We start from the raw sequence: 26,166 nt of genomic DNA on the forward strand, positions 1-26,166 counted from the left end.
CTTCCTGCTCTCTCCGTTGAACCAGGGTTGATCCCTGGCTTGCTGATAATGATTGAGAGGGAGATATGCTGGGCCATGACATTGCAGATTGTGTTGGGGTACAGTTATACTGCTGTTGATGGCCCACAGCAACTCATGGATGCCCAGCCTTGAGCTGTGAGATCTGTTTGAAGTCTGTCCCATTTAGCACAGTGATAGTGCCTCTCAACGCAATGGAGGTTATGGTCAGTGTAATGGCAGGACATCGGGTCCACAAGGACTGTGCAGTATCAGGGGCAAGCTCTCCAGTGGTTGTCACTCCTGCAGATTCTGTCATGGGCAGGTGCATCTGCAGCTGGCAGTTTGGTAAGGATAAGATCAAGTATGTTTTTCCCTCATGCTGGTTCCCTCATTACGTGCGGCAGACTGAGTCTAGCAGCTATATCCTTTAGGACCTGACCAGCTCAATCTGTAGTATTGCTGCTGAGTCACTCTTGGTGATAGACATTGAAATCCCCCACGCAAAGTGTCTTGTGTCTTTGCTGTCCTCAGTGCTTCCACTAAGCATTGTTCAACTGAAAAAGTACCAATTCATCAGCTGAGGGAGGACAATATGTGGTAATCAGCAGGAGGTTTCCTTGCCCGTGTTTAATCTGAAGCCACAAGACTTCATGGTCTGGAGTCAATGCTGTGGACTTCCAGGCTAACTCCCTCTTGACTGTATATCACCTTGCAGCCAAATCTTCCAGGTCTGTCATGCCAGGGATGGTGTTTGTGGTGTCTGGGACATTGTCATTCTCGTGGAATCATACCTTACAGACAATGTTAGGTAATTACTTGACTAGTCTGTGAGACATCTCTCCCAATTTTGTCACTAAGCCCCAGCTGTTAGTAAGGAGGATCCTGCAGGGTTAATAGGGCTGTATTTTCAGCTGTTGTCTTTGCTAGTGGCTTGGATCAATGCTAGGTGATATGTCTGGTTTAATTTCTTTGAAACTTTGTAGTGTTTGGTACAATTGAATGGCTTGCTAATTGAGAGTCAATTGGGAGTCAATCACATTACCATGGGTCTGGAGTCACATATAGGCCAGTTCAAGTGATGATGGAAAATTTCCTTCCCTGACTGACATTAGTGAACCAGATGGGTTTTTTCAATCGTCAATAGAATCTTAATTCCATGTTTTTAATCAAATTCAAGTATCACCTTCTGCCATGACAGGATTCGAACCCGGGTCCCCAGAACATTAGCTTAGCTTCTGAATTAATAGTTTAGCGATAATGCCACTAGACTATCACCTACTCCATATTACTGTTGAAATTGTCTCTCAGCTTGGACAACCAACCTTAAAGCCATCTCTTTTCCTGGGGACAGGCTATCAGATTCTATGGCAAACCTCCCAGCAATGAGAGAAATATGATTATAAATTGTGATGAACATCTTAATTTCATTCTGGAAGGTCACAACATTATTTTCTTTGGGCCCTCCCCTCCAGTCTGTCAGAAACTGCAAAGCGGTTTGGAAGTATATTCGCAGCAGAAGGCCCAGATTGCAACTCATTTGAAGATTTAAGTAAATTTGCCTGCAATAATTCAGATCTATCCACGTGAGCATCACGTCATGGAAGCCATTTCACAAGTCCTGAAGTCTCCATCATGCTTGGCCTGCTTCTACAGGAGCCACTTTCCTCCTATACAAGGCATTTATTTTTTATTCATTTGTGGGATCAAGGCATCACTGGCTGGACCAGCATTTGTTGCCTATCCTGTTTGCTCTTTATCTGAGTGGTATGCTAGGCAATTTGACAGGGTAATTAAGAGTTAACCACATTGCTGACCAGGTATTGATGATGATTTCCCTTGGCACCTTTGTCACTCCTGCTGATAATTAGATATCACCCACACTGTGAAGACACCTGCCAGCCCTGCTCAGAGGTTTGTACCAGCCAGCTGTGGGAACTAGCCTCCTTTCCTACTTTGACAGAGCTCACTGAGACAGCTACTTAATTGATTGTGTCTAGGATAATGATGTCCATCATCAGCATTGATCTATTTCAAGTTCCTGAACCTGAATTTACCCTAACATGGTGTTCTAACCTACCAGCAAAATGCAGCACAAAGTATTTTTTAATGTTTCTGTCACTTTAAATTTCATGTAATAATTTTTTCTGTTTCTATCTCTAAACCATAATGTTTAGTCTTGGTAACTTCATCATTTGCAGATACTTATAGAGACTTTTATGATCTGTTTAAGGTCTCAATCTAATGTATCCATATACTTTTTACCAGTTTATAAATTTTACAGTAATTCTTAGTTCAGTTTTAAAATCCTCATAGTCTTCAGGTGTACTGCTATTTTTTGGGAATGTTTTAAGGTACTTCCATTAAATTAACACTATTATTAATTTTTCCTTTTATTCATAATTGGTCCACTTTATCCCTGTTATTTGAATCTTTGAGAATGTATTGCCATTGTCAATTATGAGATAAATCTTTTAATGCATGCCATTGTTTATCTGCCATTGTATCTTTTAATTTAGTTTCCCAGTCCATCCTAGTCCACCCAGCTGCCATGCCAGCTTAGTTTGCTTTGGTTAAATCTAACATACTTAGTTTTGGACATAACTCAATAATACTCAAACTCAGTATAAAATTCTATTATTTTGTGGCCATTCATGCTCAACCAGTTTACTGAATTAGCTTCTGCTAACAGTGCAATTACTGTTAAAATGCCTATAAACTAGTCAAGCCTTTAGTTTTGTTCGCTTTGTTTATTAATTCCAGCCAACTTATTCTACACCTTTCCTGTCTATGGTGTACTGTCTTTATGACTTTTGCTATCATCAGGGCAACCTATGTCCTGCTTTTACATTTTGCTTTCCTCATCTAAAAATCTAGCATTCTCAAATCATTAATGAACTTGGCCATTCTGCCAGGGTGACTCTGATCTAGCTAATAGGTCCAAACGTTTCATTTCTATCTGCAATAATTTAATCATTTTATAATAAGTGCACTCAGATATAGAGCTGGATTTTCAATCATTAATCTCAGACTGGAAATAGGTTTTTCTTCTGGGACCTAACCCTGTACAGCATGCTTTAGGCATACTCATTTTAATTTCAAAGTTGTGACCTTTAAAAGGACAGGGTATGTGCTCACCATCCAATTATGGAGACGGATGCTCATGCTGGCTGGCCAATGCAAAACCCTCCAGTGCTCAAAGATCATCATTTCTATCAGCTGAGAAAGAGGAAACTGTTCCAACTGTTTCACTCAAAGCATACTGGGAATCATGTCCTGACAAGGGAAGTAACTAAGATAGTAGATAGGGCTTTAAAGAAATAAAGAAGCAACAAGTTAAAGTAAAATGGAAAGATAAGCAACAGGATAGTATGTGTACAGGTGGGTTAAAGCTCGAGGCAGACTAGGAATACAGCAAAAAGGAAGGAGGACTTAGGATATCTTGGGATTTCCAATATCTCTAATAATGATAAGAATGTTAGCATTAAGGCACTTTACCAAAATGCCTGTAGTATTCGCAACAAATTAGATGAATTAACAGCGCAAATCATCTTGAATGATTATGATGTGGTAGGCATCACAGAGACATGGTTGCAGGGAGTTCAGGACTGGCAGTTAAACATCCAAGGATTTACAACATCAAAAAGACAGGGAGGTGGGCAGGGTGGGGGCGGGGTTGCCTTGTTAGTTAAGAATGAAATTAAATCTATGGCACTGAATGACATAAGGTCAGAGGATGTGGAATCTGTGTGAGTGGCGTTGAGGAACCACAAAGGCAGAAAAACCATAATGGGAGTTATGTACAGACATCCTAACAGGACCAGGGGCGCAAGATACACTGGGAAATAGATAGGGCATGTCAGAAAGGCAAGGTCACGGTGATCATGGGGGACTTCAATACGCAAGTTGACTGGGTGAATAATGTTGCTGGTGGATCCAAAGAAAGGGAATTCATGGAATGTTTACAGGATGGCTTTTTGGAACAACATGTGATGGAGCCCACAAGGGAGCAGGCTATTCTGGACTTAGTGCTATGTAATGAGCCAGACTTTATAAAAGATCTTAAAGTAAGGGAACAATTAGGAGGCAGCAATCATAATATGGTAGAGTTCAGTCTGCAGTGTGAAAGAGAGAAGGCAAAATCAGATGTAATGGTGTTACAGTTAAATAAAGGTAATTACAGGGACATGAGAGAGGAACTGACGAAAATCGACTGGAAGCAGGGCCTGGCGGGGAAGATAGTGGAGCAGCAGTGGTGGGAGTTTCTGGGTGTAATTGAGGACACAGTACTGAGGTTCATCCCAAAGAAAGATTATCCGGGCGGGGTGGGGATTAGACAGCCATGTCTGACAAAGGAAGTCAGGAAATGTATTAAAGAGAAAGAGACAGCCTATAAGGTGGCCAAGAGCACTGGGAAATCAGAAGATTGGGAAGGCTACAGAAACAAACAGAGGATAACAAAGGGAGAAATAAGAAAGGAGAGGATCAAATATGAAGGTAGGCTCGCTAGTAATATTAGAAATGATAGTAAAAGTTTCTTTCAATAGCGAAGAAACAAACGAGAGGCAAAAGTAGACATTGGGCTGCTCCAAATTGATGCTGGAAGGCTAGTGATGGAAGATAAGGAAATAGCTGAAGAACTCAATAAGTACTTTGCGCCAGCCTTCACAGTGGAAGACACGAGTAGTATCCCAACAATTAAGGAGAACCAGGGGGCAGAGTTGAGTATGGTAGGCATTGCAAAAGAGAAAGTGCTAGAAAAGCATAAAGATCTAATAGAAACTTACAAGATAATGCATGGCTTAGAAAGGGTGGACGCTGGGAAGTTGTTTCTGTTAGGCAGGGAGACTAGGACCTGTGGGCACAACCTTAGAATTAGAGGGGGTAAATTTAAAATGGAAATGAGGAGACATTTCTTCAGCCAGAAGAGTGGTGGGCCTGTGGAATTCATTGCCACGGAACGCAGTGGAGGCCGGGAACTTAAATGTCTTCAAGGCGGAGATTGATAAATTCTTGATCTTACAAGGAATCAAGGGCTATGGGAAGAGTGCAGGGAAATGGAGTTGGAATGCCCATCAGCCTTGATTAAATGGTGGAGTGGACTCGATGGGCCGAATAGCCTTACTTCCACTCCTATGTCTTATGGTCTACGTTGGTTCAGGAAAGGTTTAATCCAAAAACCATACTTATCCTAAATACGAATCTGCTGTAAAGCTTGGACATTTTTCCAATGGTTTTTGAATTAAACCTTTCCTGAACAAACTTGTTGCTTCTTTGTTTCTTTAAAGCCCTATCTACTGTCTTAGTTACTTTCCTTGTCAGGACATGACTCGCAGTATGCTTTGAGTGAAATACTTGGAACAGTTTCCTCTTTCCAATACTGTGCAGGATCCCAAAGCACTGAAGCCCCAGCAAGACTTCATAACATTGAAACCTCTGTCTCCCATGCCATTTCTTTAGCAATACATTAAGCTTTCTAATCTTTTTGTCACAATACCAGTTTGAATGACTCGCTTTTTTTACTTGTTCATGAGATGTGAAAGTTACTGGCATGCTAGCATTTTTATTTGTGCCTAATTTCCTTTGAAAAGGTGCAAATGAGTTGCCGTTCTGGAGGTACTTTGTTCAAGGTATTCCAATATTGAAGGCAATTATACATATCAAAACAAAAGCTGTGGTCCGAACACTGACCCTTAGAGAACAGTGTTATGAAGTTGGCCAGTTACAATGTCTAACTGCTTTTTTGTTGTGCCAGTCTTTTTCTCCAAGCAGACACTGATGCTGCTATTCCATGAGCCTCAATTTTGACTTAGTGTTTGCTATGGTTTATCTATTTTACAACTGGCTAAATGTAGTCTTGATATCCAGGGCAGTCACTCTCACCTCACCTCTGGAATTCAGCTTTGCAAATGTTTAAACCAAGCCTGTAATGAGATCTGGAGCTGAGTGCACCTGGCAGAATCCAAACTGAAAATTATTACCGGTGTGGTTCAACATTTTACTTTCAACTGTAACTCAAGGTCTCTCAGCCGATACTCATTCCTAGTCCTACCTAAGGCTTTGGTTCACATTCTACAACAAAAAGATACTCCCCTTCTTGGTCCAAATTCTCCAGCTGCCAGAAGATGATCTTACCTGGCTCTAAGCTTCCTTTGAAACCTTCAGTGATGATTACAGAAAACAAAACTGGACTTCTGTCTATTTAGTCCTTTCTCATTTGTTTGGATGTATGTTTGAGTTTGACTGCATTTATGTTCGTACAGAAACAAATTTGACGTGAAGTTATCAGCTTTTGCTAATATCTAGCTTTCTTGTTCTTTGTTACCATACTTGGTTCTTTTTTCTTTCTTTGGTTTCAAATTTGCCATTTTTTGGTCCATTCTTCTTTCTTTTGACTCCTTTTTCCATTTATATATTTGGTTTCTTTTTTTCTGTTTGCTTTCTTGTTTGTCTCACAAGATCCCCTAGCTTTCTGCTTTGATGCTCTGATCTGAGAGCATGGTGCTGTGTGTTATTTTCAACAAAGTGGTATTTCAGGTTCTAATAAATTAAAAGTTGAAGATACAATTCAACGGAGGATTGATGAAGACAGAGCGGTGGTGTTGTCTGGATGGACTTCAGCAAAGTACTCAACAAAGTTCCACACGGTAGACTGGTTAACAAGGTTAGATCACGTAGAATACAGGGAGAAGTAGCCGTTTGAATACAAAATTGGCTAGAAGGTATGAGAAAGAGGGTGGAGGTGGAGGGTTGCTTTTCAGACTGGAGACCTGTGACCAGTGACATGCCACAGGGATCATTGCTGGGTCCACTGCTTTTTGTCAACTATATAAATGATTTGGATGTGAATATTGGAGGTATGGTGAGTAAATTTATTAAATGGCACCAGAATAGATGGTGTAGTGAACAGCAAAGAAGGCTATCTTAGAGAACAACGGAACCCATATCACGTGGGCCAACTAGCCAAGAAGGGGCAGTTGGAGTTTAATTTAGATAAATGTGAGGTATTACATTTTGGTAGGGCAGGACTGACACACTTAATGGTAAGGTCCTGCCGAACAAATGGACCTGGAGTGCAGGCTCATAGTTCCTTGAAAGGGGAGTTTCAGGTAGACAGAATAGTGAAGAAGACTTTAGTTTGCTTGCATTTATTGGTAAGTGTGTTGAATATAGGAGTTGGGAGGTCATGTTGCAGCTGTACAGGACATTGGTTAGGCAATTTTTGGAGTACTGCTTTCAGCTCTGGTCTTGCTATATGAAGGATATCATAAAACTTGAAAGGGTTCAGAAAAGATTTGCAATGATGTTGCCGGGGTTGGAGGGTTTGAGCTACAGGGAGAGGATGAATAAGCTGGGGCTATTCACTCTGGAGCATCAGAGGCCGAGGAGTGATCTCATAGAGGTCTGTAAAATCATGAGGGGCGTGGATCAGGTGGATAGTTGAGGTATTTTCCGAGGGTAGGGAATTCCAAAACTGGACGGTGTAGATTTAAGGTGAGAGGGGAAAGATGTTGAAGGGACCTAAGGGGCAACGTTTTCATACAGAAAGTGGTGTGTGTACGGAATGAAGTGCCAGAGGAAGTGATGGAGGGTGATACAATTACAACATTTAAAAGGCATCTGGATGGATATATGAATAAGAAGGTTTATAGGGATATGGGCCAAATGCTGGCAAAGATTAATTTAGGATATCATAAGACCATAAGACATAGGAGTGGAAGTAAGGCCATTCGGCTCATCGAGTCCACTCCGCCTTTTAATTATGGCTGATGGGCATTTCAACTCTACTTAGCCGCGCTCTCCCCGTAGCCCTTAATTCCTTGCGAGATCAAGAATTTATCAATCTCTGCCTTTAATGTCCCGGCCTCCACTGCACTCTGTGGCAATGAATTTCACAGGCCCACCAATCTCTAGCTAAAGAAAAGTCTCCTCATTTTCATTCTAAATTGGCCCCTCTAATTCTAAGGCTGTGCCCATGAGTCCTAGTCTCCCCGCCTAACGTAGACAACTTCCCAGAGGAAGAAGAGGAACAACAAGAGGAAGAAAATGCAGGCAGAGTATGGTGGGAACCCAAGGATACCTTTGTCATCCTCCAAATTCCAATTGCCAATCTAGGAACAATGGCAGCACAAGAGCAGATAGCCTTTTGTGACTCTCTTTCAGTTAGTCTGTCATGGAGACTTGCTTATATATTCAACCCAATATTCCCAAAAAAAGAGGAACAATTCCAACATTCCATTGCCTCATAAACATAAATAAATAAATAAATCTGATTGGCATGGGTGAGATAGACTGAAGGATCTGTTTCTGTGCTGTATATCTCTATTATCCACAGCTAAATGTCACTATGTCTTTGTGTTTGTTTTTGTAAATTTTAACGTGAGTTCCTCATTGCTAGATAGCGGTCATATAATGAGAATATATTGTTTATATTATTAAACTATTAACATTTATGCCAATGTAGAAATTATCTGCTTCATAATATCACCATGTCATGATTGTTTATTTATATATTTCCCAAAATATCTTTGAATTGCATAGTAATTTATTAATTTTCATGCAACTTATAGTTGGTTTTCCAGTGACTATAGTGATGTACATAATAGTCTCTGGCTTCATTTTTGTTCAATAGAAAACAAGTGGAATTGGTTCAAGTAAACAATGGGGAATGTCTAAATAGATTCCTGGAAGTGAAAATGTTGTAAAAACAGTCTGAGGACAGCAAAACAGTAATGGATATTTTATTAAGTGAGAAAAGAGAAATATTAATCGACTATAGAAGATGAGTCAAGCCCCTTTTGTATTTTTTCTACTTGTTTTTCTATCCAAATGCATAGAGCTGGATATTGTTATTGTAGCAGTAACACAGCCAATAGGCTGAAAACCCAGGACAACCCCACCTTAGTCTATTGGGGAAGTCCTCACCAGATTTGGTGGCAGTCAGGTTGCTACCGGGGGTCCGGTACTATTACAAGCAAGGTCACCTCAAAATATTGGTGGTCAGTCAGTGAACAGGAAGCTCTTCAATACCAGTGGCACTGCTGGCTGCAATAGGCATTGCTGAGACTCCACCCAACCAGGACAAACAGCTTGGGTGTTGCCCTTGGATCAGACTAAATCAGGTTGAGGTTACTGAGGCCATTCAAGCAGTTCTCAGCTAGGGAAGAGTCATTGGTAAGGGTAGAGAGAGTGCTGATACAGGTTGGCTGTTGTTGCAGGGGTCTCTTGTGGACCACAAGCAATCCAATTAGAGGACCCTCTGAAACTACTAGAGGGCCATCAAGGTTTTGCAGGCACTTTCTACAAGTGGCAGAGAGTCAATCTACCACTGGTAGAAGGCCATTTTCTACCTTACCTTCTGCAGGCAGAGTGCCACAGCAGAGATAAGGCAATAGGCATGCCACTCCACTGCAGTCCCTCTCTTTTTTCACCCTCTTCACATGCTTCCCCATTTGAACTAGCAGGGCGTATTAAATTCAGTCCATTATTTATGTTTTGTAGAAAGTCAGATATCTGAATACATTTTCTGTGCTTCACTATGCCATTGATGGCCATTTCACCTTGTGGTGATGGATGGATGGATGGTTATGGGTCTCTCTCCTAAATCTCTTAACTTTTCAACTTCCATAACTAACCACCCTATCAAGTGTCGAGTCATTTGACCTTTTGTTTCAGTGCTGATTTTTCCGTGTTAGTCGTGTTCTTTGAAAGCATAACATCTTTACTGCCATGCTGCTGATGCTGGAAATCTCTTAGTGTTGTGATGCAGCTCATTACCAATATCTCAACAGCAGTTCAGCATGTGTAATAAATGCTGGTCTAGCCAGTGATGCCCACATCCCATGAATGAATGATAAAGATCTGCATCTAGTCCAATGGGTTATCTTCTGGTCCTATTAAAACTAACTGCCCAGCGTGATCTCAAGTTCCTCAGGAATACTGACAACTGGATAGTCTCTAGGCCAACAAATAATGACATCACAATGGGATGGCTAATAAGCAAAGTAATAACTGATGCATGTAGAAATGGGATTTTAATCTACGTATTGATTGACCAACAAATTCGGTCAAGGCAGCCTTGAGGAGGAGTTCATAGAAGTATGAACTCCACAATAGTTTCCCGGAACAGTATGAAGTGGAACCCACGAGGGAGCTAGGTATCCTAGATCTGGTCCTGTGTAATGAGACAGGTATAATTGATGATCTCATGGTTAGGGATCCTCTTAGAGGGAGTGATCACAGTATGGTTGAATTTAAAATACAGGGTAAGAAGGTAAAATCCATTACCAGTGTCTCATGCTTAAACAAAGGAGACTACAATGGGCTGAGTCGACTGGGAGAACATATTATATGGTGGGATAATTGGGGAACAGTGGAGGAAGTTCAAAGTGATATTTCACAGTGCTCAGCAGAAGTATGTATCAATGAAAAGGAAGGACTATAGGAAAAGACATAATCAGCCATGGATAACGAAGGAAATAAAGGAGGGCATCAAATTGAAAGCAAATGCATACAAAGTGGCAAAGATTGGTGGGAAATGAGGGGAGTGGGAAATCTTTAGAGGTCAACAAAAAGTCAGGAATGAAGCTATAAAAATGTAAAAAGAATTATGAGAGTAAACCAACTCAGAATGTAAAATAGATAGCAAACATTTTTCTGAATAGATGAAATGAAAAAGAATGGTTAAGGAAAACATTGGTCCTTTAGGGAATGAAAGGGGGTATTTAATAATGGGAAATGAGGAAATAGCTGAGACATTGAACAGATATTTTGTGTCGGTGCTCACCGTGGAAGACACAAATAATTTGCCAATAATTGATGACAAGGAACCTCCTGGCCCTGATGGAATACATCAAAGGGTATAAAAGAGATGGCAGGGGAATAGCAAATGCACTTGTGGTAATTTATCAAAATTCAATGGATTCTGGGGCGGTTCTGGCAGGTTGGAAAACAGCAAATGCCACTCCCCTGTTTTAACAAAGAGGTAGACAAAAGGCGGCTAACTATAGGCCCATTAGCTTAAGTTCTATAGTGGGGAAAATGTATGGATCTATCATCGGGGAAGAAATATTGAGACATTCTGGATGGAATTTGTCCCATTTATTGGCAAATTATTTGTGTCTTCCACGGTGAGCACCGACCCCATTGGGCAGCCCAGCATGTGTTAATGAAAGGCAGGTCATGTTTAATTCGTTTCCTGGAATTCTTTGAGGACATTAAGAGCACGGTGGACAATAGGGTACTGGTGGATGTGTGTATCTGGATTTCCAGAAGGCATTTGGTAAGGTGCCACACAAAAGGCTGCTCAATAAGATAAATGTGTATGGCATCATGGATAATGTATTAGCATGGATAGAAGGTTGGTTAACTAACAGAAAGCAAAAAGTGAGGAAAAATGGGTGTTTCTCTGATTGGCGATTAGTGATTAGTAGTGTGCCTCAGGGATCATTGTTGGCACTGCAATTATTTTCAATTTACATAGATGATTTTAGAGTTGGCGACCAACTATAGTGTGTTAAAGTTTGCAGATGACACTAGGGTAAGTCGTAGAGCAAAGTGTGCAGAAGACACTCTGAATGTCTGCAAAGGGATATAGGTAGGTTAAGTGAGTGGGCAGGGATATGGCAGATGGAGGACAATTTTGGCAAATATGAGGTCATCACTTTGATAGGAATAACACCAAAATAGATTATTATTTGAATGATTAAAAATTGCAGCATGCTGCAGCACAGAGGGACCTGGGTGTCCTTGTACACGAATCACAATAAGTTGGTTTGCAGGTGCAGCAGGTAATTAAGAAGGCAAATTGAATAATGTCCTTCATTTCTAGAGGGATACGGTTCAAAGACAGGAAGGTTATGCTGCATCTGTATAATGTGCTGGTGAGGCCACATCTGGAATTCAGTGTTGTGTACAGTTTTGGTCTCCTTACTCAAGAAAGGATGTGCTGAAGGGGGTGCAGAGGAAGTTCACTTGGCTGATTCCAGAATTGATAGAGTTGGCTTATGAGCAGAGAGTGAGGAGACTGGGAGGATACTGATTGGAATTTCGAAGAATGAGGCAGGATTTGTCGAAACATATAAAATTATAAAAGGAATAGATAAGGTAGAAGCAGGGAGGTTGTTTCCACTGGCAGTTGGAACCAGAACTAGGGACATAGCCTCAAAATAAGGGAAGCAGATTGAGGAGTAAGTTGAGGAAAAACTTCTTCGTCCGAAGTGTTATGAATCTGTGGAATTTCCTGCCAGTGAAACAATTGACGCTACCTTGTTGAATGTTTTCAAGGCAAGAAAAGCTGGATTTTTGAACATTAAACGAATTAAGGGTTATGGTGAATGGCAGGTAAGTGGAACTGAATCCTTAAAAAAGTTCAGCCATGATCTTATTGAATGGTGGAGCAGGCTAGATGGGCCAGATGGACCACTCCTGCTCCAATTTCTTAAGTTCTTACGACAATGGTGGAGCTGTTCTTTCTTTGCTAATGTATTAATAGTAAGCAAGAGGATTCTCTTTTTATGCATATGCCAATTTTAATCCATTCATTCATCAGACCCTGGATTACCACCAGAGATAAAGGCCCACTGTATTTTCTTTAAACGTTATTACAAAACATATCAACTTTATACCACATGTGTAGTATTTCAGTTGAGGTCCGAATAGCTGCTGCCAAAACACATGGAAGACATGTTTGTAATTATTTGTGTATCTTGAGTATGTTGCAGATCTTGAGAAGAGTGTGAATTTTAGAATACATGTACCAGAGGTTGGTTGACCTCAATTTCTCAATGCTGTGACTGGTATAACTGCAAAATATTTCTGTTTTCATTTTAAACTGATTTCTCCAATTAGTTTCTTTTGTTCTTGATATTTAGGTTAATGGAACAGAAATAGAATATGAATTTGAAGAAATCACATTAGAACGGGTAAGTTTAAAAAAAGGTTCCGCTTATACTTGTCTATTCTCTGTAGTTTGTATCCTCTGTATTTTTTTGGAACATGGGTTGACATCCAATTTAGGCTTTGTTGCCTAGGCACTTCTGCAACTCAATTAATTATGTATTTATGTAGATGTAATTAATCCTTTTACAAACCCTTCATGAAAATGAAAACAAAAAAATGCCAGCAATCATAGCGGGTCAGACAACATCCAGGGAGAGAAAACAAGTTAATGTTTTGAGTCTAGACGATTCTTCATCAGAGATGAAGTGAACTTTTTTTTCAGTTCAGATTCCAGTATCTGCAGTAATTTGCTCCTCCTTTGCAATGATGACTTTAGTTAATTGTGCTGGGGCAGGATTTGAAGAATGCATGAAGCTCTACAATAATTTAAGTTCATGCAATTCCTTTGATAATTAATATTGTAAAATAGCTCTGATGAAGGGTCTAGGCCCGAAACGTCAGCTTTTGTGCTCCTGAGATGCTGCTTGGCCTGCTGTGTTCATCCAGCCTCACATTTTATTATCTTGTAAAATGGTTGTTCATTTGTGCTTATTACAGATCACCAAATGTCCAACACCGATTGAATAATAACACTTGCAAATAAACTATGAATTTATTACTAAGCATCACCAAATTGAAGTAGAATAAATAAATCTCAACTTCACTGGATTGTGGTTATACTATACCAAATACTGAACAACAAGTACATTTGTGGAGTTGTGTCAAATCAAAAGTGATTTTTCATTAATCACAGAGAAAGGAATTACTGCTGTTTTGACTGATGGGTAGTGAACCAATGCAGGTAAAAGGTATTAACATTGTGAACTTGTTAAACAATAGCTATCAAAACATAATAAGGTTTAAAATAAAGATTGAGAAAGACAAAAGATAAAGACCGAAAATACAAGTAAAAGGTGATAATTTTGAAGGGACTGGGGACGGAAAATTGAAGAAAAAGAGTTATATAGTGATTAGATGGTCATGGGAAATCATTTTTAAAACTGGTATTAAATTTCAGAAAAAAAAACTAGTTGATAATGAAATACCACAGGAGAATAAAGAAATAATGGTAAAATTGAAACTAAAGAAAAAGCGCATGGACAATAAAAGAGAGTGACAAAAAAGGAATGTGAATGAGATTAACAAAGAAGTGAAGAAATATTACGGGTAAATCATGATGAGTTACCTTTAATTTGCCTACTTATTAAGAAACATCACAATCAAGTACTGAAACAATGATTTAAACTTTATTACATGCAACAACCAAAATAAGATGCCTCAAGCAAGCAAGTTAAGCCTCACAACTCAACTTGGCTACTTCCTAATTAATGATAGAATCCTAGTCAGATTCTATTAGTGGTGTCTCTGGAAGTGTCCAGAGTTTGATCCTTATGCAGTGTTGTTCTTCAATGTTCTGCTATTGAGTTGTTCTGGTGTTGGATTGTTATATAATTTTCTATATTTTAAGTTTGTAGTGTGACATTATTGATGATTCACTAAATTCATTCATCCCATCATTGATTATACTTTTGGAGGCCTCAAATCTGTAGCTTGCCTTCTTATCAGCAGTAACAGTCCTATTCTTTGTTCCATTTGGGGTTAGTTATCTGTTTAAAACATAACTTTTCCTGCAATTCACCCTTTACTTCAGAATATTTCTTCTCCACACAATCTTAATTGCTCATTTGTCACCAGGCAGCAGGTTATCAAGCAGTTATTATCTCCTGCCTCCCAGAAACAGATTGTGTATGTTGCTTCTTCCCAAAGATGGTTTATTCACTTATTACTTTTATAACATATTTTTCCTTGCCCCTTTCATCTTGAGAAACAGTTTATTTCAGAAAGAACCATTGCTGATTCTTTCAATCCATGAACAGTTATAAAAGTTGCAAAGTTTATAGTATCATAAAAGGTAGGGAAGAAAAGTAGATCAATGAAACTAAATTATCATGGGTGATTGATCGGAGCCTTGAATTATGTAACAGACAAAGTGAACTAGTACGTGTCATTGTTTTAAACAAAATCTGCAAGCCAAACCTGGCTCATAACGTAACTTGGAGGAATGCAAGGCTCCACCTACCACATGATTGTCTGTGTGAATCCCTGAAATATCATTCAGTGTAGGTTACCAAAGAAAATTCAATGAGTGGGACTTCCAAAAGACAAAGTACAAAGCAATTTCATTACCTTCTCTAAGTAGGAAAATATCTCCTATGTGTTATATTTTAGTGAGCTTGAGTCAAAAGGCATTTTTATGTTTACAAAAAACAGGTTTTAAAATCCAGCTGAAATCCTTAGACTGTGTGTTAGTTGTCTCGTGTGCCGTAAAGTTCACAGCCTAAAGAGAGCCATCAAACACTCCAGCACTGCAGGTAAAAATGAAAAGATTTAATATTGCTCTGAGTGCTGTTTGGCCATCACTGTTGAAAGGATACATAACAAAGAATTTCAGCTAACCTGTAAAGTCAAGAATCTTGGAATCGACTGCTCACGTTACCAATGCTGAAGCTGCCAGTGGTTCTGAATATTAAGGCCACAATATCCAATCCTCTACTCTTCACAAAACTCAGAAATTGATCATTTTAAGTGTGTGGACCCGCCTCTCATTTCTAATATGTGGGTTAGTGTGTGTTATTAGTTTTTATTATATTTAGGACTTCCTCTTGCATGAATTAAGGAAGGCCCGGTTACATTTTAAAACCTTAATTCATTTAGTCTAGGAGCACGGCATCCACAAGGAATGGGATTCTTTCCAAATTATTCTTGTTGTAACCAACTGTGGGATCAAATAAATAAAGGAGGGAAGCTACTTCATCCTCCCTCACCTGGGAGCCTGAAAATTTAGGTTATTCTATATAAAGCCATAATAAATTGGAGAACCTCACCCGGAGATTTGTTTAATAGAATGTAAACTGAATTAATCATTTACCAGCAGAGACCTACAAATTGTGTGTGATGAAATGATGACCTTTACTACAGTATTACTTTTTTAAAAAAAGTTCTCAATTCCATGGCATTTCATTATTCTCATGTCATTCCCATCCCATTCCTTTTACCCTTTTCATTAGAATCCTCATCCCACCTCTTCTTTCTATGTCATTTCCATTCCCCATTCCCCCTTCCCATTGCATTCCAACCCACTTCCCACTCTCAGTTCTATTCCTCCATGAGCTCCTCCATGTCATTTCTCTCTGCTACCCCACCAACGAGCTCCAGTGTTGTTGGTAATGACACTAAACATCAAAGAGAAGTGGTTAATAATTTTCCCGTGTTGGAGATAACCATTACCCGGCAATTATATGGCATGAATGTTGCTTGCCAGTTATCAGTCATCAGCTGAGCGTTGTCGAGGATTTGGTGCCCTTGAGCATACTCTTCATTATCTGAGGTTTGGGAGTCGACCTGAATAACTTGTAATCATCTGTAAACAATCCCATTTCTGACTTTTATGTTCACAGAAAGATCACCGATGAAGCCAATGATTATGTTTGGGGCCAAAATAGTACAATGAGGAATACCTATAGCAATAACAGATAACCTGTATGAGGGCAGTTTCAGGGATTCATGGTTAAAGACAGTGCATGGAGTCAGTGGGACTCAGAGTTAGCTTGAGAAGAACAAATTCAGGAATCCACAATCAAAAACAGCTGTGGAATGTCAGCGGAAGGTAGGGTTCGCCTGAAAGGAAACAATGTTGAAGTCCCAAAGCTAAAAGCGTGAGAGTCAGTGAGAGACAGATCAAACTATGGACAAAAATGCAATGTAAGCATAACGTGGGGAAGCATTGGTTAGTCAGTAACTTTTTCTCCTTTTCTAAATTAGCTCACTGAAATAAAATGGGAGCTGGAAAATTGGGAAAACAAAGACAATCAGACATTTAAAACCAGTGGGTGTTAAGGATAGAGAACGGAGATTTATATAGAATGGCAACCTGAACTGGAAGAATTATGTGGGATTGAGCTGTTTCTGAAGTGAAGTGATATCATAGGACAAGGACTGATGTGGAGTGAGTTTTTTTAATTAGATTTTAAAGTTAATAACAAAGGAATAGTAAAATTAAATAGGTTTAAAGTTTTCATTAAAATTGAATATATTTGGATATTTACGGTTAAGTCAAATATTTCAGCTAAGCTGTCTGTAAATAATGTCACCTCAAGAAAAGAGCAGCAGCTGATTGCTGAGTAGCTGATGGATCTCTTGTCGAGTAATAATTTTCATTTTTTAATAATAGATGCAGGGCAGCATGGATCTTTGGACTGTGAATCCTCAAACGTGGAAATCATAGAATCATAAAGAAGAGGCCCTTCAGCCCATCAAGTCTATACCACTAAAGCTACACTAACTGTACACCAGTCCTACTTTCCAGCACTAAGCCCATGACATTTCAAGTGCTCGTCCAAGTACTTTTAAAAGTAACAAGGTGTAGAGATGGATGAACACAGCAGGTCAAGCAGCATCATAGGAGCAAGAAGGCTGATGTCTCGGGCCTAGATCCTTCATCAGAAACGTATTTCTGATGAAGCATCTAGGCCCGAAACGTCAGCCTTCCTGCTCCTATGATGCTGCTTAACCTGCTGTGTTCATCCAGCTGTGCACCTTGTTATCTTGGATTCTCCAGCATCTGCAGTTCCTATTATCTCTTATAAAATGTTATCTGATATTTTGTGGATGTCTTACAGTGTTGCCAGCTGCTGCTCACATTCCAAAATCTGAGACTTAAACTGCTGCAGCTGAATACACTTCCTGCACGTGACTATCCAGATCAATCAGAAGCATCTTAGAATTGTTTTCTTTCGAGCAGAGAAGGTTGAGGGGAGCCTGAGAAAAGTGTATAAGATAATGCGAGGCATGGACAGGGCAATTAGAAAGTAGCTGTTTCCCTTTGTTGAAAGGTAAATAACATGGGGCATAATTTTAAGGTGAAAGAAAGGAAGCATAGACGGGTTTTGTGGAAAAGTCTTTTCACCCAGAGGGTGTTGGGGATCTGGAATGTACTGCCTGGGAGTGTACTGAGGCTGGTAAACACATAACCTTTAAAAAAAAGTGTCAGAGATAATAGGAACTGCAGATGCTGGAGAATCCAAGATAACAAGGTGCACAGCTGGATGAACACAGCAGGTCAAGCAGCATCATAGGAGCAAGAAGGCTGATGTCTCGGGCCTAGATCCTTCATCAGAAACGTATTTCTGATGAAGCATCTAGGCCCGAAACGTCAGCCTTCCTGCTCCTATGATGCTGCTTAACCTGCTGTGTTCATCCAGCTGTGCACCTTGTTATCTTGGATTCTCCAGCATCTGCAGTTCCTATTATCTCTGACACTTTTTTTTAAAGGTTATGTGTTTACCAGCCTCAGTACACTCCCAGGCAGTACATTCCAGATCCCCAACACCCTCTGGGTGAAAAGACTTTTCCACAAAACCCGTCTATGCTTCCTTTCTTTCACCTTAAAATTATGCCCCATGTTATTTACCTTTCAACAAAGGGAAACAGCTACTTTCTAATTGCCCTGTCCATGCCTCGCATTATCTTATACACTTTTCTCAGGCTCCCCTCAACCTTCTCTGCTCGAAAGAAAACAATTCTAAGATGCTTCTGATTGATCTGGATAGTCACGTGCAGGAAGTGTATTCAGCTGCAGCAGTTTAAGTCTCAGATTTTGGAATGTGAGCAGCAGCTGGCAACACTGTAAGACATCCACAAAATATCAGATAACATTTTATAAGAGATAATGGGAACTGCAGATGCTGGAGAATCCAAGATGATAAAGTGTGAAGCTGGATGAACACAGCAGGCCAAGCAGCATCTCAGGAGCACAAAAGCTGACATTTCGGGCCTAGACCCTTCATCAGAGAGGGAGTTGGGGTGAGGGTTCTGGAAGAAATAGGGAGAGAGGGGGAGGCGGACCGAAGATGGAGAGAAAAGAAGATAGGTGGAGAGGAGAGTATAGGTGGGGAGGTAGGGAGGGGATAGGTCAGTCCAGGGAAGACGGACAGGTCGAGGAGGTGGGATGAAAGCAGACAATGGTGGGGATGGAAAAATGTCTTGGGTGGTGGGGTCGGATTGTAGATGGCGGAAGTGTCGGAGGATGATGCGTTGTATCCGGAGGTTGGTGGGGTGGTGTGTGAGAACGAGGGGGATCCTCTTTGGGAGGTTGTGGCGGGGGGAGGGCGGGGTGTGAGGGATGTGTTGCGGGAAATGTGGGAGATGCGGTCAAGGGCGTTCTCGACCACTGTGGGGGGGAATGTTGCAGTCCTTGAAGAACTTGGACATCTGGGATGTGCGGGAGTGGAATGCCTCATCCTGGAGCAGATGCGGCGGAGGCGGAGAATTGGGAATAGGGGATGGAATTTTTGCAGGAGGGTAGGTGGGAGGAGGTGTATTCTAGGTAGCTGTGGGAGTCGGTGGGCTTGAAATGGACATCAGTTACAAGCTGGTTGCCTGAGATGGAGACTGAGAGATCCAGGAAGGTGAGGGATGTGTTGGAGATGGCCCAGGTGAACTTGAAGTTGGGGTGGAAGATGTTGGTGAAGTGGATGAACTGTTCGAGCTACTCTGGGGAGCAAGAGGCGGCGTTGATACAGTCATCAATGTAACGGAGGAAGAGGTGGGGTTTGGGGCCTGTGTAGGTGCGGACATAACATATAACATTTTATAGATGTGTTTTTGTTTTATTTCTTTCATGATGCGTGGGCATTGCTGGCATGACCAGCAACTGTTGAGCTCAGTGGCTTGCTATGCTATTTCAGAGGGATGTTAAGGGTACCCTGCAGCTTAAAAATATGTAGGAAGAAGAGGGGAGATGTACCAGAGGACCAATCAAGTTGTGTTGAAATCCTCCACTTGCATCTCACTAACAACCAGCATTTATTCCTGAATACAGCTGACTTGGATAATTATTTTAAGTGTTGCCAGAGCCAAGACACTGGCATCATGACTGACTCAACTTACACAGGCACATGAAGAAAGAATGGAAGATTGGTAGTGTTTGGTAATCAAAAATTTGGGAACACAGGAAAATCTGCACAACAATTCCAGATGTAATATTGTCATTCTTGTATCAGGATCAAGAATATAAGTGAGTGCCTACAGAGCATCCTGAGAGGGGATAGTTTTTTTGATAGGTGACAATGACAAATTGAAAGAAGACTCTGGGGAAACAAGTAATTTTTTTTTTCAATTGCTGTTATGGAGATCAACTTTAGTGCCATTGGGTAGTGGGGGAGTGGGATTTAGTCAAAGTTCACCCTGCTGAGTTACAGAATGCTTTCATACTTTACCCAGATTACAGCAAGCATATTACAATTCCCATGCTTCATTATCCCTGTGTCCCATATCATCTTTGTCTCCCATAATTTTTGTAGAGAAGCGCTGATGTTGGACTGGGGTGGACAAGGTCAAAATTCACATGACACCAGGCTATAGTCAAATAGATTTATTTGTCAAGACAAGCTTTTGGAGTGCTACCCTTCGTAAGGTGCTCCTGATGAAGGGGCAGTGCTCCAAAAGCTTGAGATTTCAAATATATAGTTGGACTATAACCTGGTGTCATGTGACTTTTGACATAGTCTTTGTAGGCACTGTCTGTTCCTCACCCAAGGCCTTTGATAAAGGTGTTTGGCACACTTGCCTTTGTTGACTCCTTTGAGTACAGAAGTTGGGATGTTGTGTTGACATTGTACAGGACATTGGTGAGTACTCTTCTGGAGTACTGTGTCCAGTTCTGGTCACCCAGTTATAGGAAGGATATTATCAAGCTGCTTCATAAGAGTTTACCAAAAGAGCTGCCGCATTTGGAAAGGCTGGATAGGCTGGGACTTTTTCAGTGGAGCGTGGCAAGTTGTGAGGTGAACCGATAGAAGTTTATAAAATAATGAGAGATGTAGATAGAATTGATGGTAGTCGTCTTTTCCCTAAGAGGGCAAAATTTAAAAACAATGGGCACATTTTTAAGGTGAGAGGAGAGAGATTTAAAAAAGACATAAAAGACTTCATTTGTTTACATAGACAGTGGTTCACATGTGGAATGAACTTTGTGGTGAAGTGGTGGATGCGGGTACAATTACAACATTTAAAAGATGTTTGGATGGATATTTGAAAAGGAGAGGTTTCGAGGGATATGGGCCAGGAGCAGGCAGGTGGGACTAGGTTAGTTTAGGATTATGTTTGGACCAAAGGGTGTTACTGTGCTTTGTGACTGTATGATAATGCAGCTTCTCACTAGTAACATTGACAATCTGGATGCATTATTTGTTAGTTCCCACATACTTTGGCTAGCTTTCATTATTATTGGCTAAATAGTTAAACCTTTAACTCTGAACCAAATTGACTCCTTTCACTGAACAACCAGTGGTTGTGCTCCATTTTAATATTAATTACATAGAGAAAAAAGGATGCATTCCTGTAGTCAAAGTTTGGAGAGTAATGTTAACGTCAAAGGAAATAATCACTGGATTACTCTTGACTCTATGTATACTCCTTACCAAACACGAGCACAGAAGTAGGATGACAGTGCAGATGAAAGAGTAGTTACGGAAACAATGGAAGAGAGAGGGCTTCAGTTTTTGACAACATTGGCACCCATTATAGGGAGATTAAATCTATGAAGGCCCAAGTTGGGACCAGTTACTTTGTGGGATGATTTGCTAATGTTGTTGTGGAGAATTTAGACTAACTTGGGGACTAGGAAGTAATGATCGAGAGGTCTACCGAGATGCATAGAAAGTCAGGAAATCCAGATAGCTTTAAAGTAGAAAATACTTAAGTAATAGTTAGGGTGAAAGTAAGAGGGATTGCAATAGAGTCATAAGATTACTGTGCATGTATATGAATAGGCCCTAAGTAACATTTAGTGAACTACTGGTGGAGATTAAGTACTTGGAACTGAGATGTTGTGGCAGTAACAGAAACCCGGTTCAAAAAAGGACAGGACTGCATGATGAAATGTAATTATTTCTGGATACAAGATGTACAGGAACAATAGTGAAGAAATATATATGGCAGTTTTAATGAAGGAAAGTATTGCAGTGCTGGAGAGAGAGCTTCCAGAATGTTTAAGGACTAACTCTATTTGGTTAGAACAAAGAAACAATAGAGAAAAACAACAGGGAATGATTGAGAATTATGAATTGTTAATTTTGCAGTCAGCTTCATTGGGGTAAGAATAGATCTAGCACAGACAATTTGGTATTAAAAATGTGCAGGCAAATCTAACTGAACAGTGATCAAAATTTTAAAGATGAGGTGGTTTTAATCATGGTAATTGTAAGGAGTAGAAAAAATAAAAACAAATAAATCTGGATCTTTCTAAATAATGAAAAAGATTAAAAGTAAGACGATGCCTCAATTGAACCACTGTCCCATAGACCTCGATCGTCCATCACGTGAAAATATTTTCCTCATGTTGCCTTGCTTCTTTGCCATTTACTTTAAATCTGTCTCCTCTAGTTCTTGATATCTTCATGCATGAATAATAGGTCTTATTCCTTTGTAACCATTAGCTTTTCCACTACCAAGTCTGTCATAGTGGATGGTGCTTAAGACACTCCATACCGTTAATCCTTGCCACTTTCATCCTTACACAACACAGAGCAGGGGGAAAAGGGAGGAAGTAAAATGAGAGATATTAATAGAATGTTTCCGTGGCTCATCATCAAGTGCAATTGCCTCCCTCCTGATTTTGCATACTGTTATAATCAAACTGATTCAAGCCTTGATGCAATAGTTCCATGAGCTCCCTTTGCCTATTACCCAACAGTATTAACAAATTCCAGTCCCTAGGATGCCATATGTGGGTCTGACCTCCTGGCTAGAATAAGTTTTTCTCATACCAAGCGATTCCACTCAGCTCATACCAAAATGCTCAAATTTGATCCCCTGCCTGACCACTTTCGGACTCATCTAAATGCTCCCAAACTCTGCCTTTCCTTCACGGGCCACAACATTTCTGCCTATCCTTCACAGCTTGAGTTACACACCTTTTCCTGTGCATGATTCTGAAAACTACCTCTGTCTAATATTAGTTTGATTCCATCATGCTCTTTTAAATGGTAGTAGCTTAAAATCCTTTATCTCAGTCTGTGAATTTGTGCAACAAATACATACATTAAGAGGCATGCAAAAGAAGGAGGTGAAAAAAAGGAAAAAGTCTGTTGGAGATAAACAAAGATTGAAAAAGAAACCATGAAAAAGATAGAAAAATAACTTAGAAAATATTGGTGTGGGAAAGAAGCTGAGACTACTGGTGGAAAATAAACTTCTTTCATGGTCATAAAAATTATTATTGATAAGTATGATAAAAGACTGAAAATATTTGACCTGAAAGATTTACAGTGCTGTTGTTTCTATTTTTTTCCCCAATGTCATTGAGGCAGTGACTGCAATTCTGCATAGTCAGAGAAGAACAGGGAAGGGTGCACTCTTCATTAGTTTTATTTGCATATAGTTTATTTTAATCCTTGCCGAGCCCAGAAAGGATTGTTCTAAAAATAGAATGCTGATCACCTTGTGGTGGAGACTATAGCCTTTAACTATAAAAATAGCTTTAACTATTTGCATACCTTAAATCTAAGGGCTAAATTGGCTAGTCCTCAAAACAAGCACGGAGATGTGTGATGTAAATAGGAGGTAGCACAGTGTTTTAATGATTGCTGCTTGCATCTAGCACTGACTGTGATATTTATTGATTGCTAGCATCAATAGAAACCTTAACTTATAACTAATTAGCAGAAGGTAAGCTAGGCTACCCTACTTAAAACTAGTAAGTACTTCTTAACAAGTGGGAGAAGAGGCACATTAATTTTGGAAGAGGTGGTGGGAGTCATGCAAGAAGTGAATCATGTGAGTTCTAATCTAACAAGGTGTTTTTTCTGATGCGGCATTGCTTATGTTATCTCCCATAACTTAAGAAACTGAGTGTGGATATTGTTGTAGTGAAGAATCCAACTGACATTTATTACAATTAAATTATTTTCCAAAATATTACATTCTTGAGGCACAAGGGGCTGACAATTTGCAACATTTGTCAATTTTGAGAAGTTGTGTGAAGTGGCACAATGGCTCAGTGGTTAGCACGGCTGCCTCACAGCGCCAGGAACCCAGGTTCAATTCCACCCTTCAGCAACTGTCTGTGTGGAGTTTGCATGTTTTCCTTGTGTCTGCGTGGCTTTCCTCCAGGTGCTCTGGTTTCCACCCACAATCCAAAGATGTGCAGGCAACGTGGATCGGCCATGCTAAAATGCCGAAAGTGTTCAGGGATGTGTAGATTAGGTGGATTATAGGTGGATGGGTCTGGGTGGGATGCTCTGAGGATTGGTGTGGACTTGTTGGGCCGAAGGGCCTGTTTCCACACTGTAGGGATTCTATGAATTTTTCTCTGTGAGCTCCAGTGGGTGTTCTTGTGTGATTTTTATGGTGCTTATCTAATTATGTATGCACCATGCCTTCATGGTACTGCTGTCATGTTATCTTGTGCTTAGCAGTAGTGAATATGCATGATGATGCTGTGGCCTTCAAGTATTTGTACCAGTGGAACTACAATAAAATTCCAACTATGTAACAGTTCAAAACCTACAAACCAGGAATGGTGCTTCACAGTTCTAACGTGTATGGACCTCGAAGTCCTGGTGGAAGACGTAGTTGCAAGGAGAGCTGTCCTTTTTTCCCAGGACCAGCAGAAGAAACTACAATCCCAGATCCTGTCAGCTTGGTCCTAAGTTTCTACCCACGACATTGTGAAATAAACCCAGCTATATAGGAGTAAGGTTAGTTAGTTCCTGCGTTCTGAAAAGGTAATTGTCACCAGGTTCTCTTTGCTACCTCACCATCACTCTGACTCTATTTTTGCTCCCACTTTTCAGACGCATTGTCTTCCACTCTCAGTATTGCATGCAACATATTCCTTCAGTGGTTCTCACTTACCCTATTCTCTCAAACCGCTTACCCTTCCTTCCCTCTATGATTCCGACACACACTTGGAGCAACACCTCCACTTTGCTGTGACTCTCAAACTTTGGAGGTTTCAGCTAAGGAGGTGAGCCTGTATCTGGCTGGGACAGTTTCAGCATGATTTGTTTTGTATCCCCACATGCCCTAGGGTTGTCTGCTGAATATTCCTTTTGTGGACCATGGATCTGCACCGTCACATCCCATAAATGAATTTTTTTTTCCAAGCACACCTACAAAATAAAACATAGTTACGTTTGAATATGAGAGCACTGTGAAGCCTTCCTGCAGTTCATTACATTAACTTCTACTGTACAACGGGAAAATGTAAGAAAGAACAAATTGAAAAGTTGTATTTGCATGTGGGAATAAACAGGGGTTGCTTCCTTTCAAGAATCAATACAGTAACATTGCTGAAGACATCTCAGTAGTAGTGCAGAGATAGTAGGAACTGCCGATGCTGGAGCCTGAAATAACAAGGTGTGTGGAGCTGGAGGACCATAGTATGCCAGGCAGCATTAGAGGAGCAGGAAAGCTAACGTTTCAGGTCTGGACCCATTCATTTCTGAAGAAGGGCCCAGCCTCGAAACGTCAGCTTTCCTGTTCCTCAGATGTTGCCTGGCTTGTAGTAACTAGCTTTATAAATCATCTGGACCTCCAAATTCGATAGATATACTGAAAGTGCTGCAGGATGTCGGAGTTCTGGCAACTACCAGGGCAGTGGGTGCATATCTCCAGGAAGTGGTAACAGTGATCACAGAGCACCTGCCCATTAATTATATGGAACCCATTCTGGTTTATGAATTTCACAGCATTATGATGCAGCCCTGTCAGTCCCACATGTGTAGCCTATGGCATCCTGCACCTGAGAGAAGACACCTATGTTCCTGGATCCACTGCCCTGGCTGTAGGGCTGACTTTGCCATCAGGGGAACAAAATGAACAATGTGATCATGCACAGAGGGGTTCGGTCACTGTCCATTTATGGGTGCATAATTGAAAGATCCCACACAGATCACCCGTTGCTCATGGAAGCATCCAGTATCAGAGACGTTCAAATCCCCTGTCATTTTCACAGTCAATGGAAGAGGACTAGCATTTTACACCCTCACAGGTGGAAGGTGATGAAGGGGTTGAGACCCAGAGAAAAAGCGATCTGTCACAGCACCACTGAAGAATCAGCAGATAGACAAGCTGATTCAGGGGTACACAGAACACCTTCTTCCATGCCAAATTCATATGAGAAGGATAGCTTTTGTTTTCTGGAATTTCCAGTCTAATGACTTTGGT

At 40.5% G+C, this 26,166-nt stretch overlaps 1 protein-coding gene across 10 annotated transcripts in view; it reads left to right on the forward strand.

Annotated features, from left to right (window-relative positions):
- The window catches only part of dlg2 (discs, large homolog 2 (Drosophila)), an 891,501-nt gene that overhangs the window by 364,347 nt on the left and 500,988 nt on the right, over nt 1-26,166 (forward strand). For all 10 annotated transcript variants that reach the window (XM_048533248.1, XM_048533245.1, XM_048533246.1 and 7 more), the window contains one exon: nt 12,870-12,920. In XM_048533248.1, coding sequence (XP_048389205.1) covers nt 12,870-12,920 — 51 coding nt within the window. The remainder of the gene's footprint in view (nt 1-12,869; nt 12,921-26,166) is intronic.

This window comes from Stegostoma tigrinum, chromosome 6, assembly GCF_030684315.1.
Source record: "Stegostoma tigrinum isolate sSteTig4 chromosome 6, sSteTig4.hap1, whole genome shotgun sequence".
Lineage (NCBI taxonomy): Eukaryota > Metazoa > Chordata > Chondrichthyes > Orectolobiformes > Stegostomatidae > Stegostoma > Stegostoma tigrinum.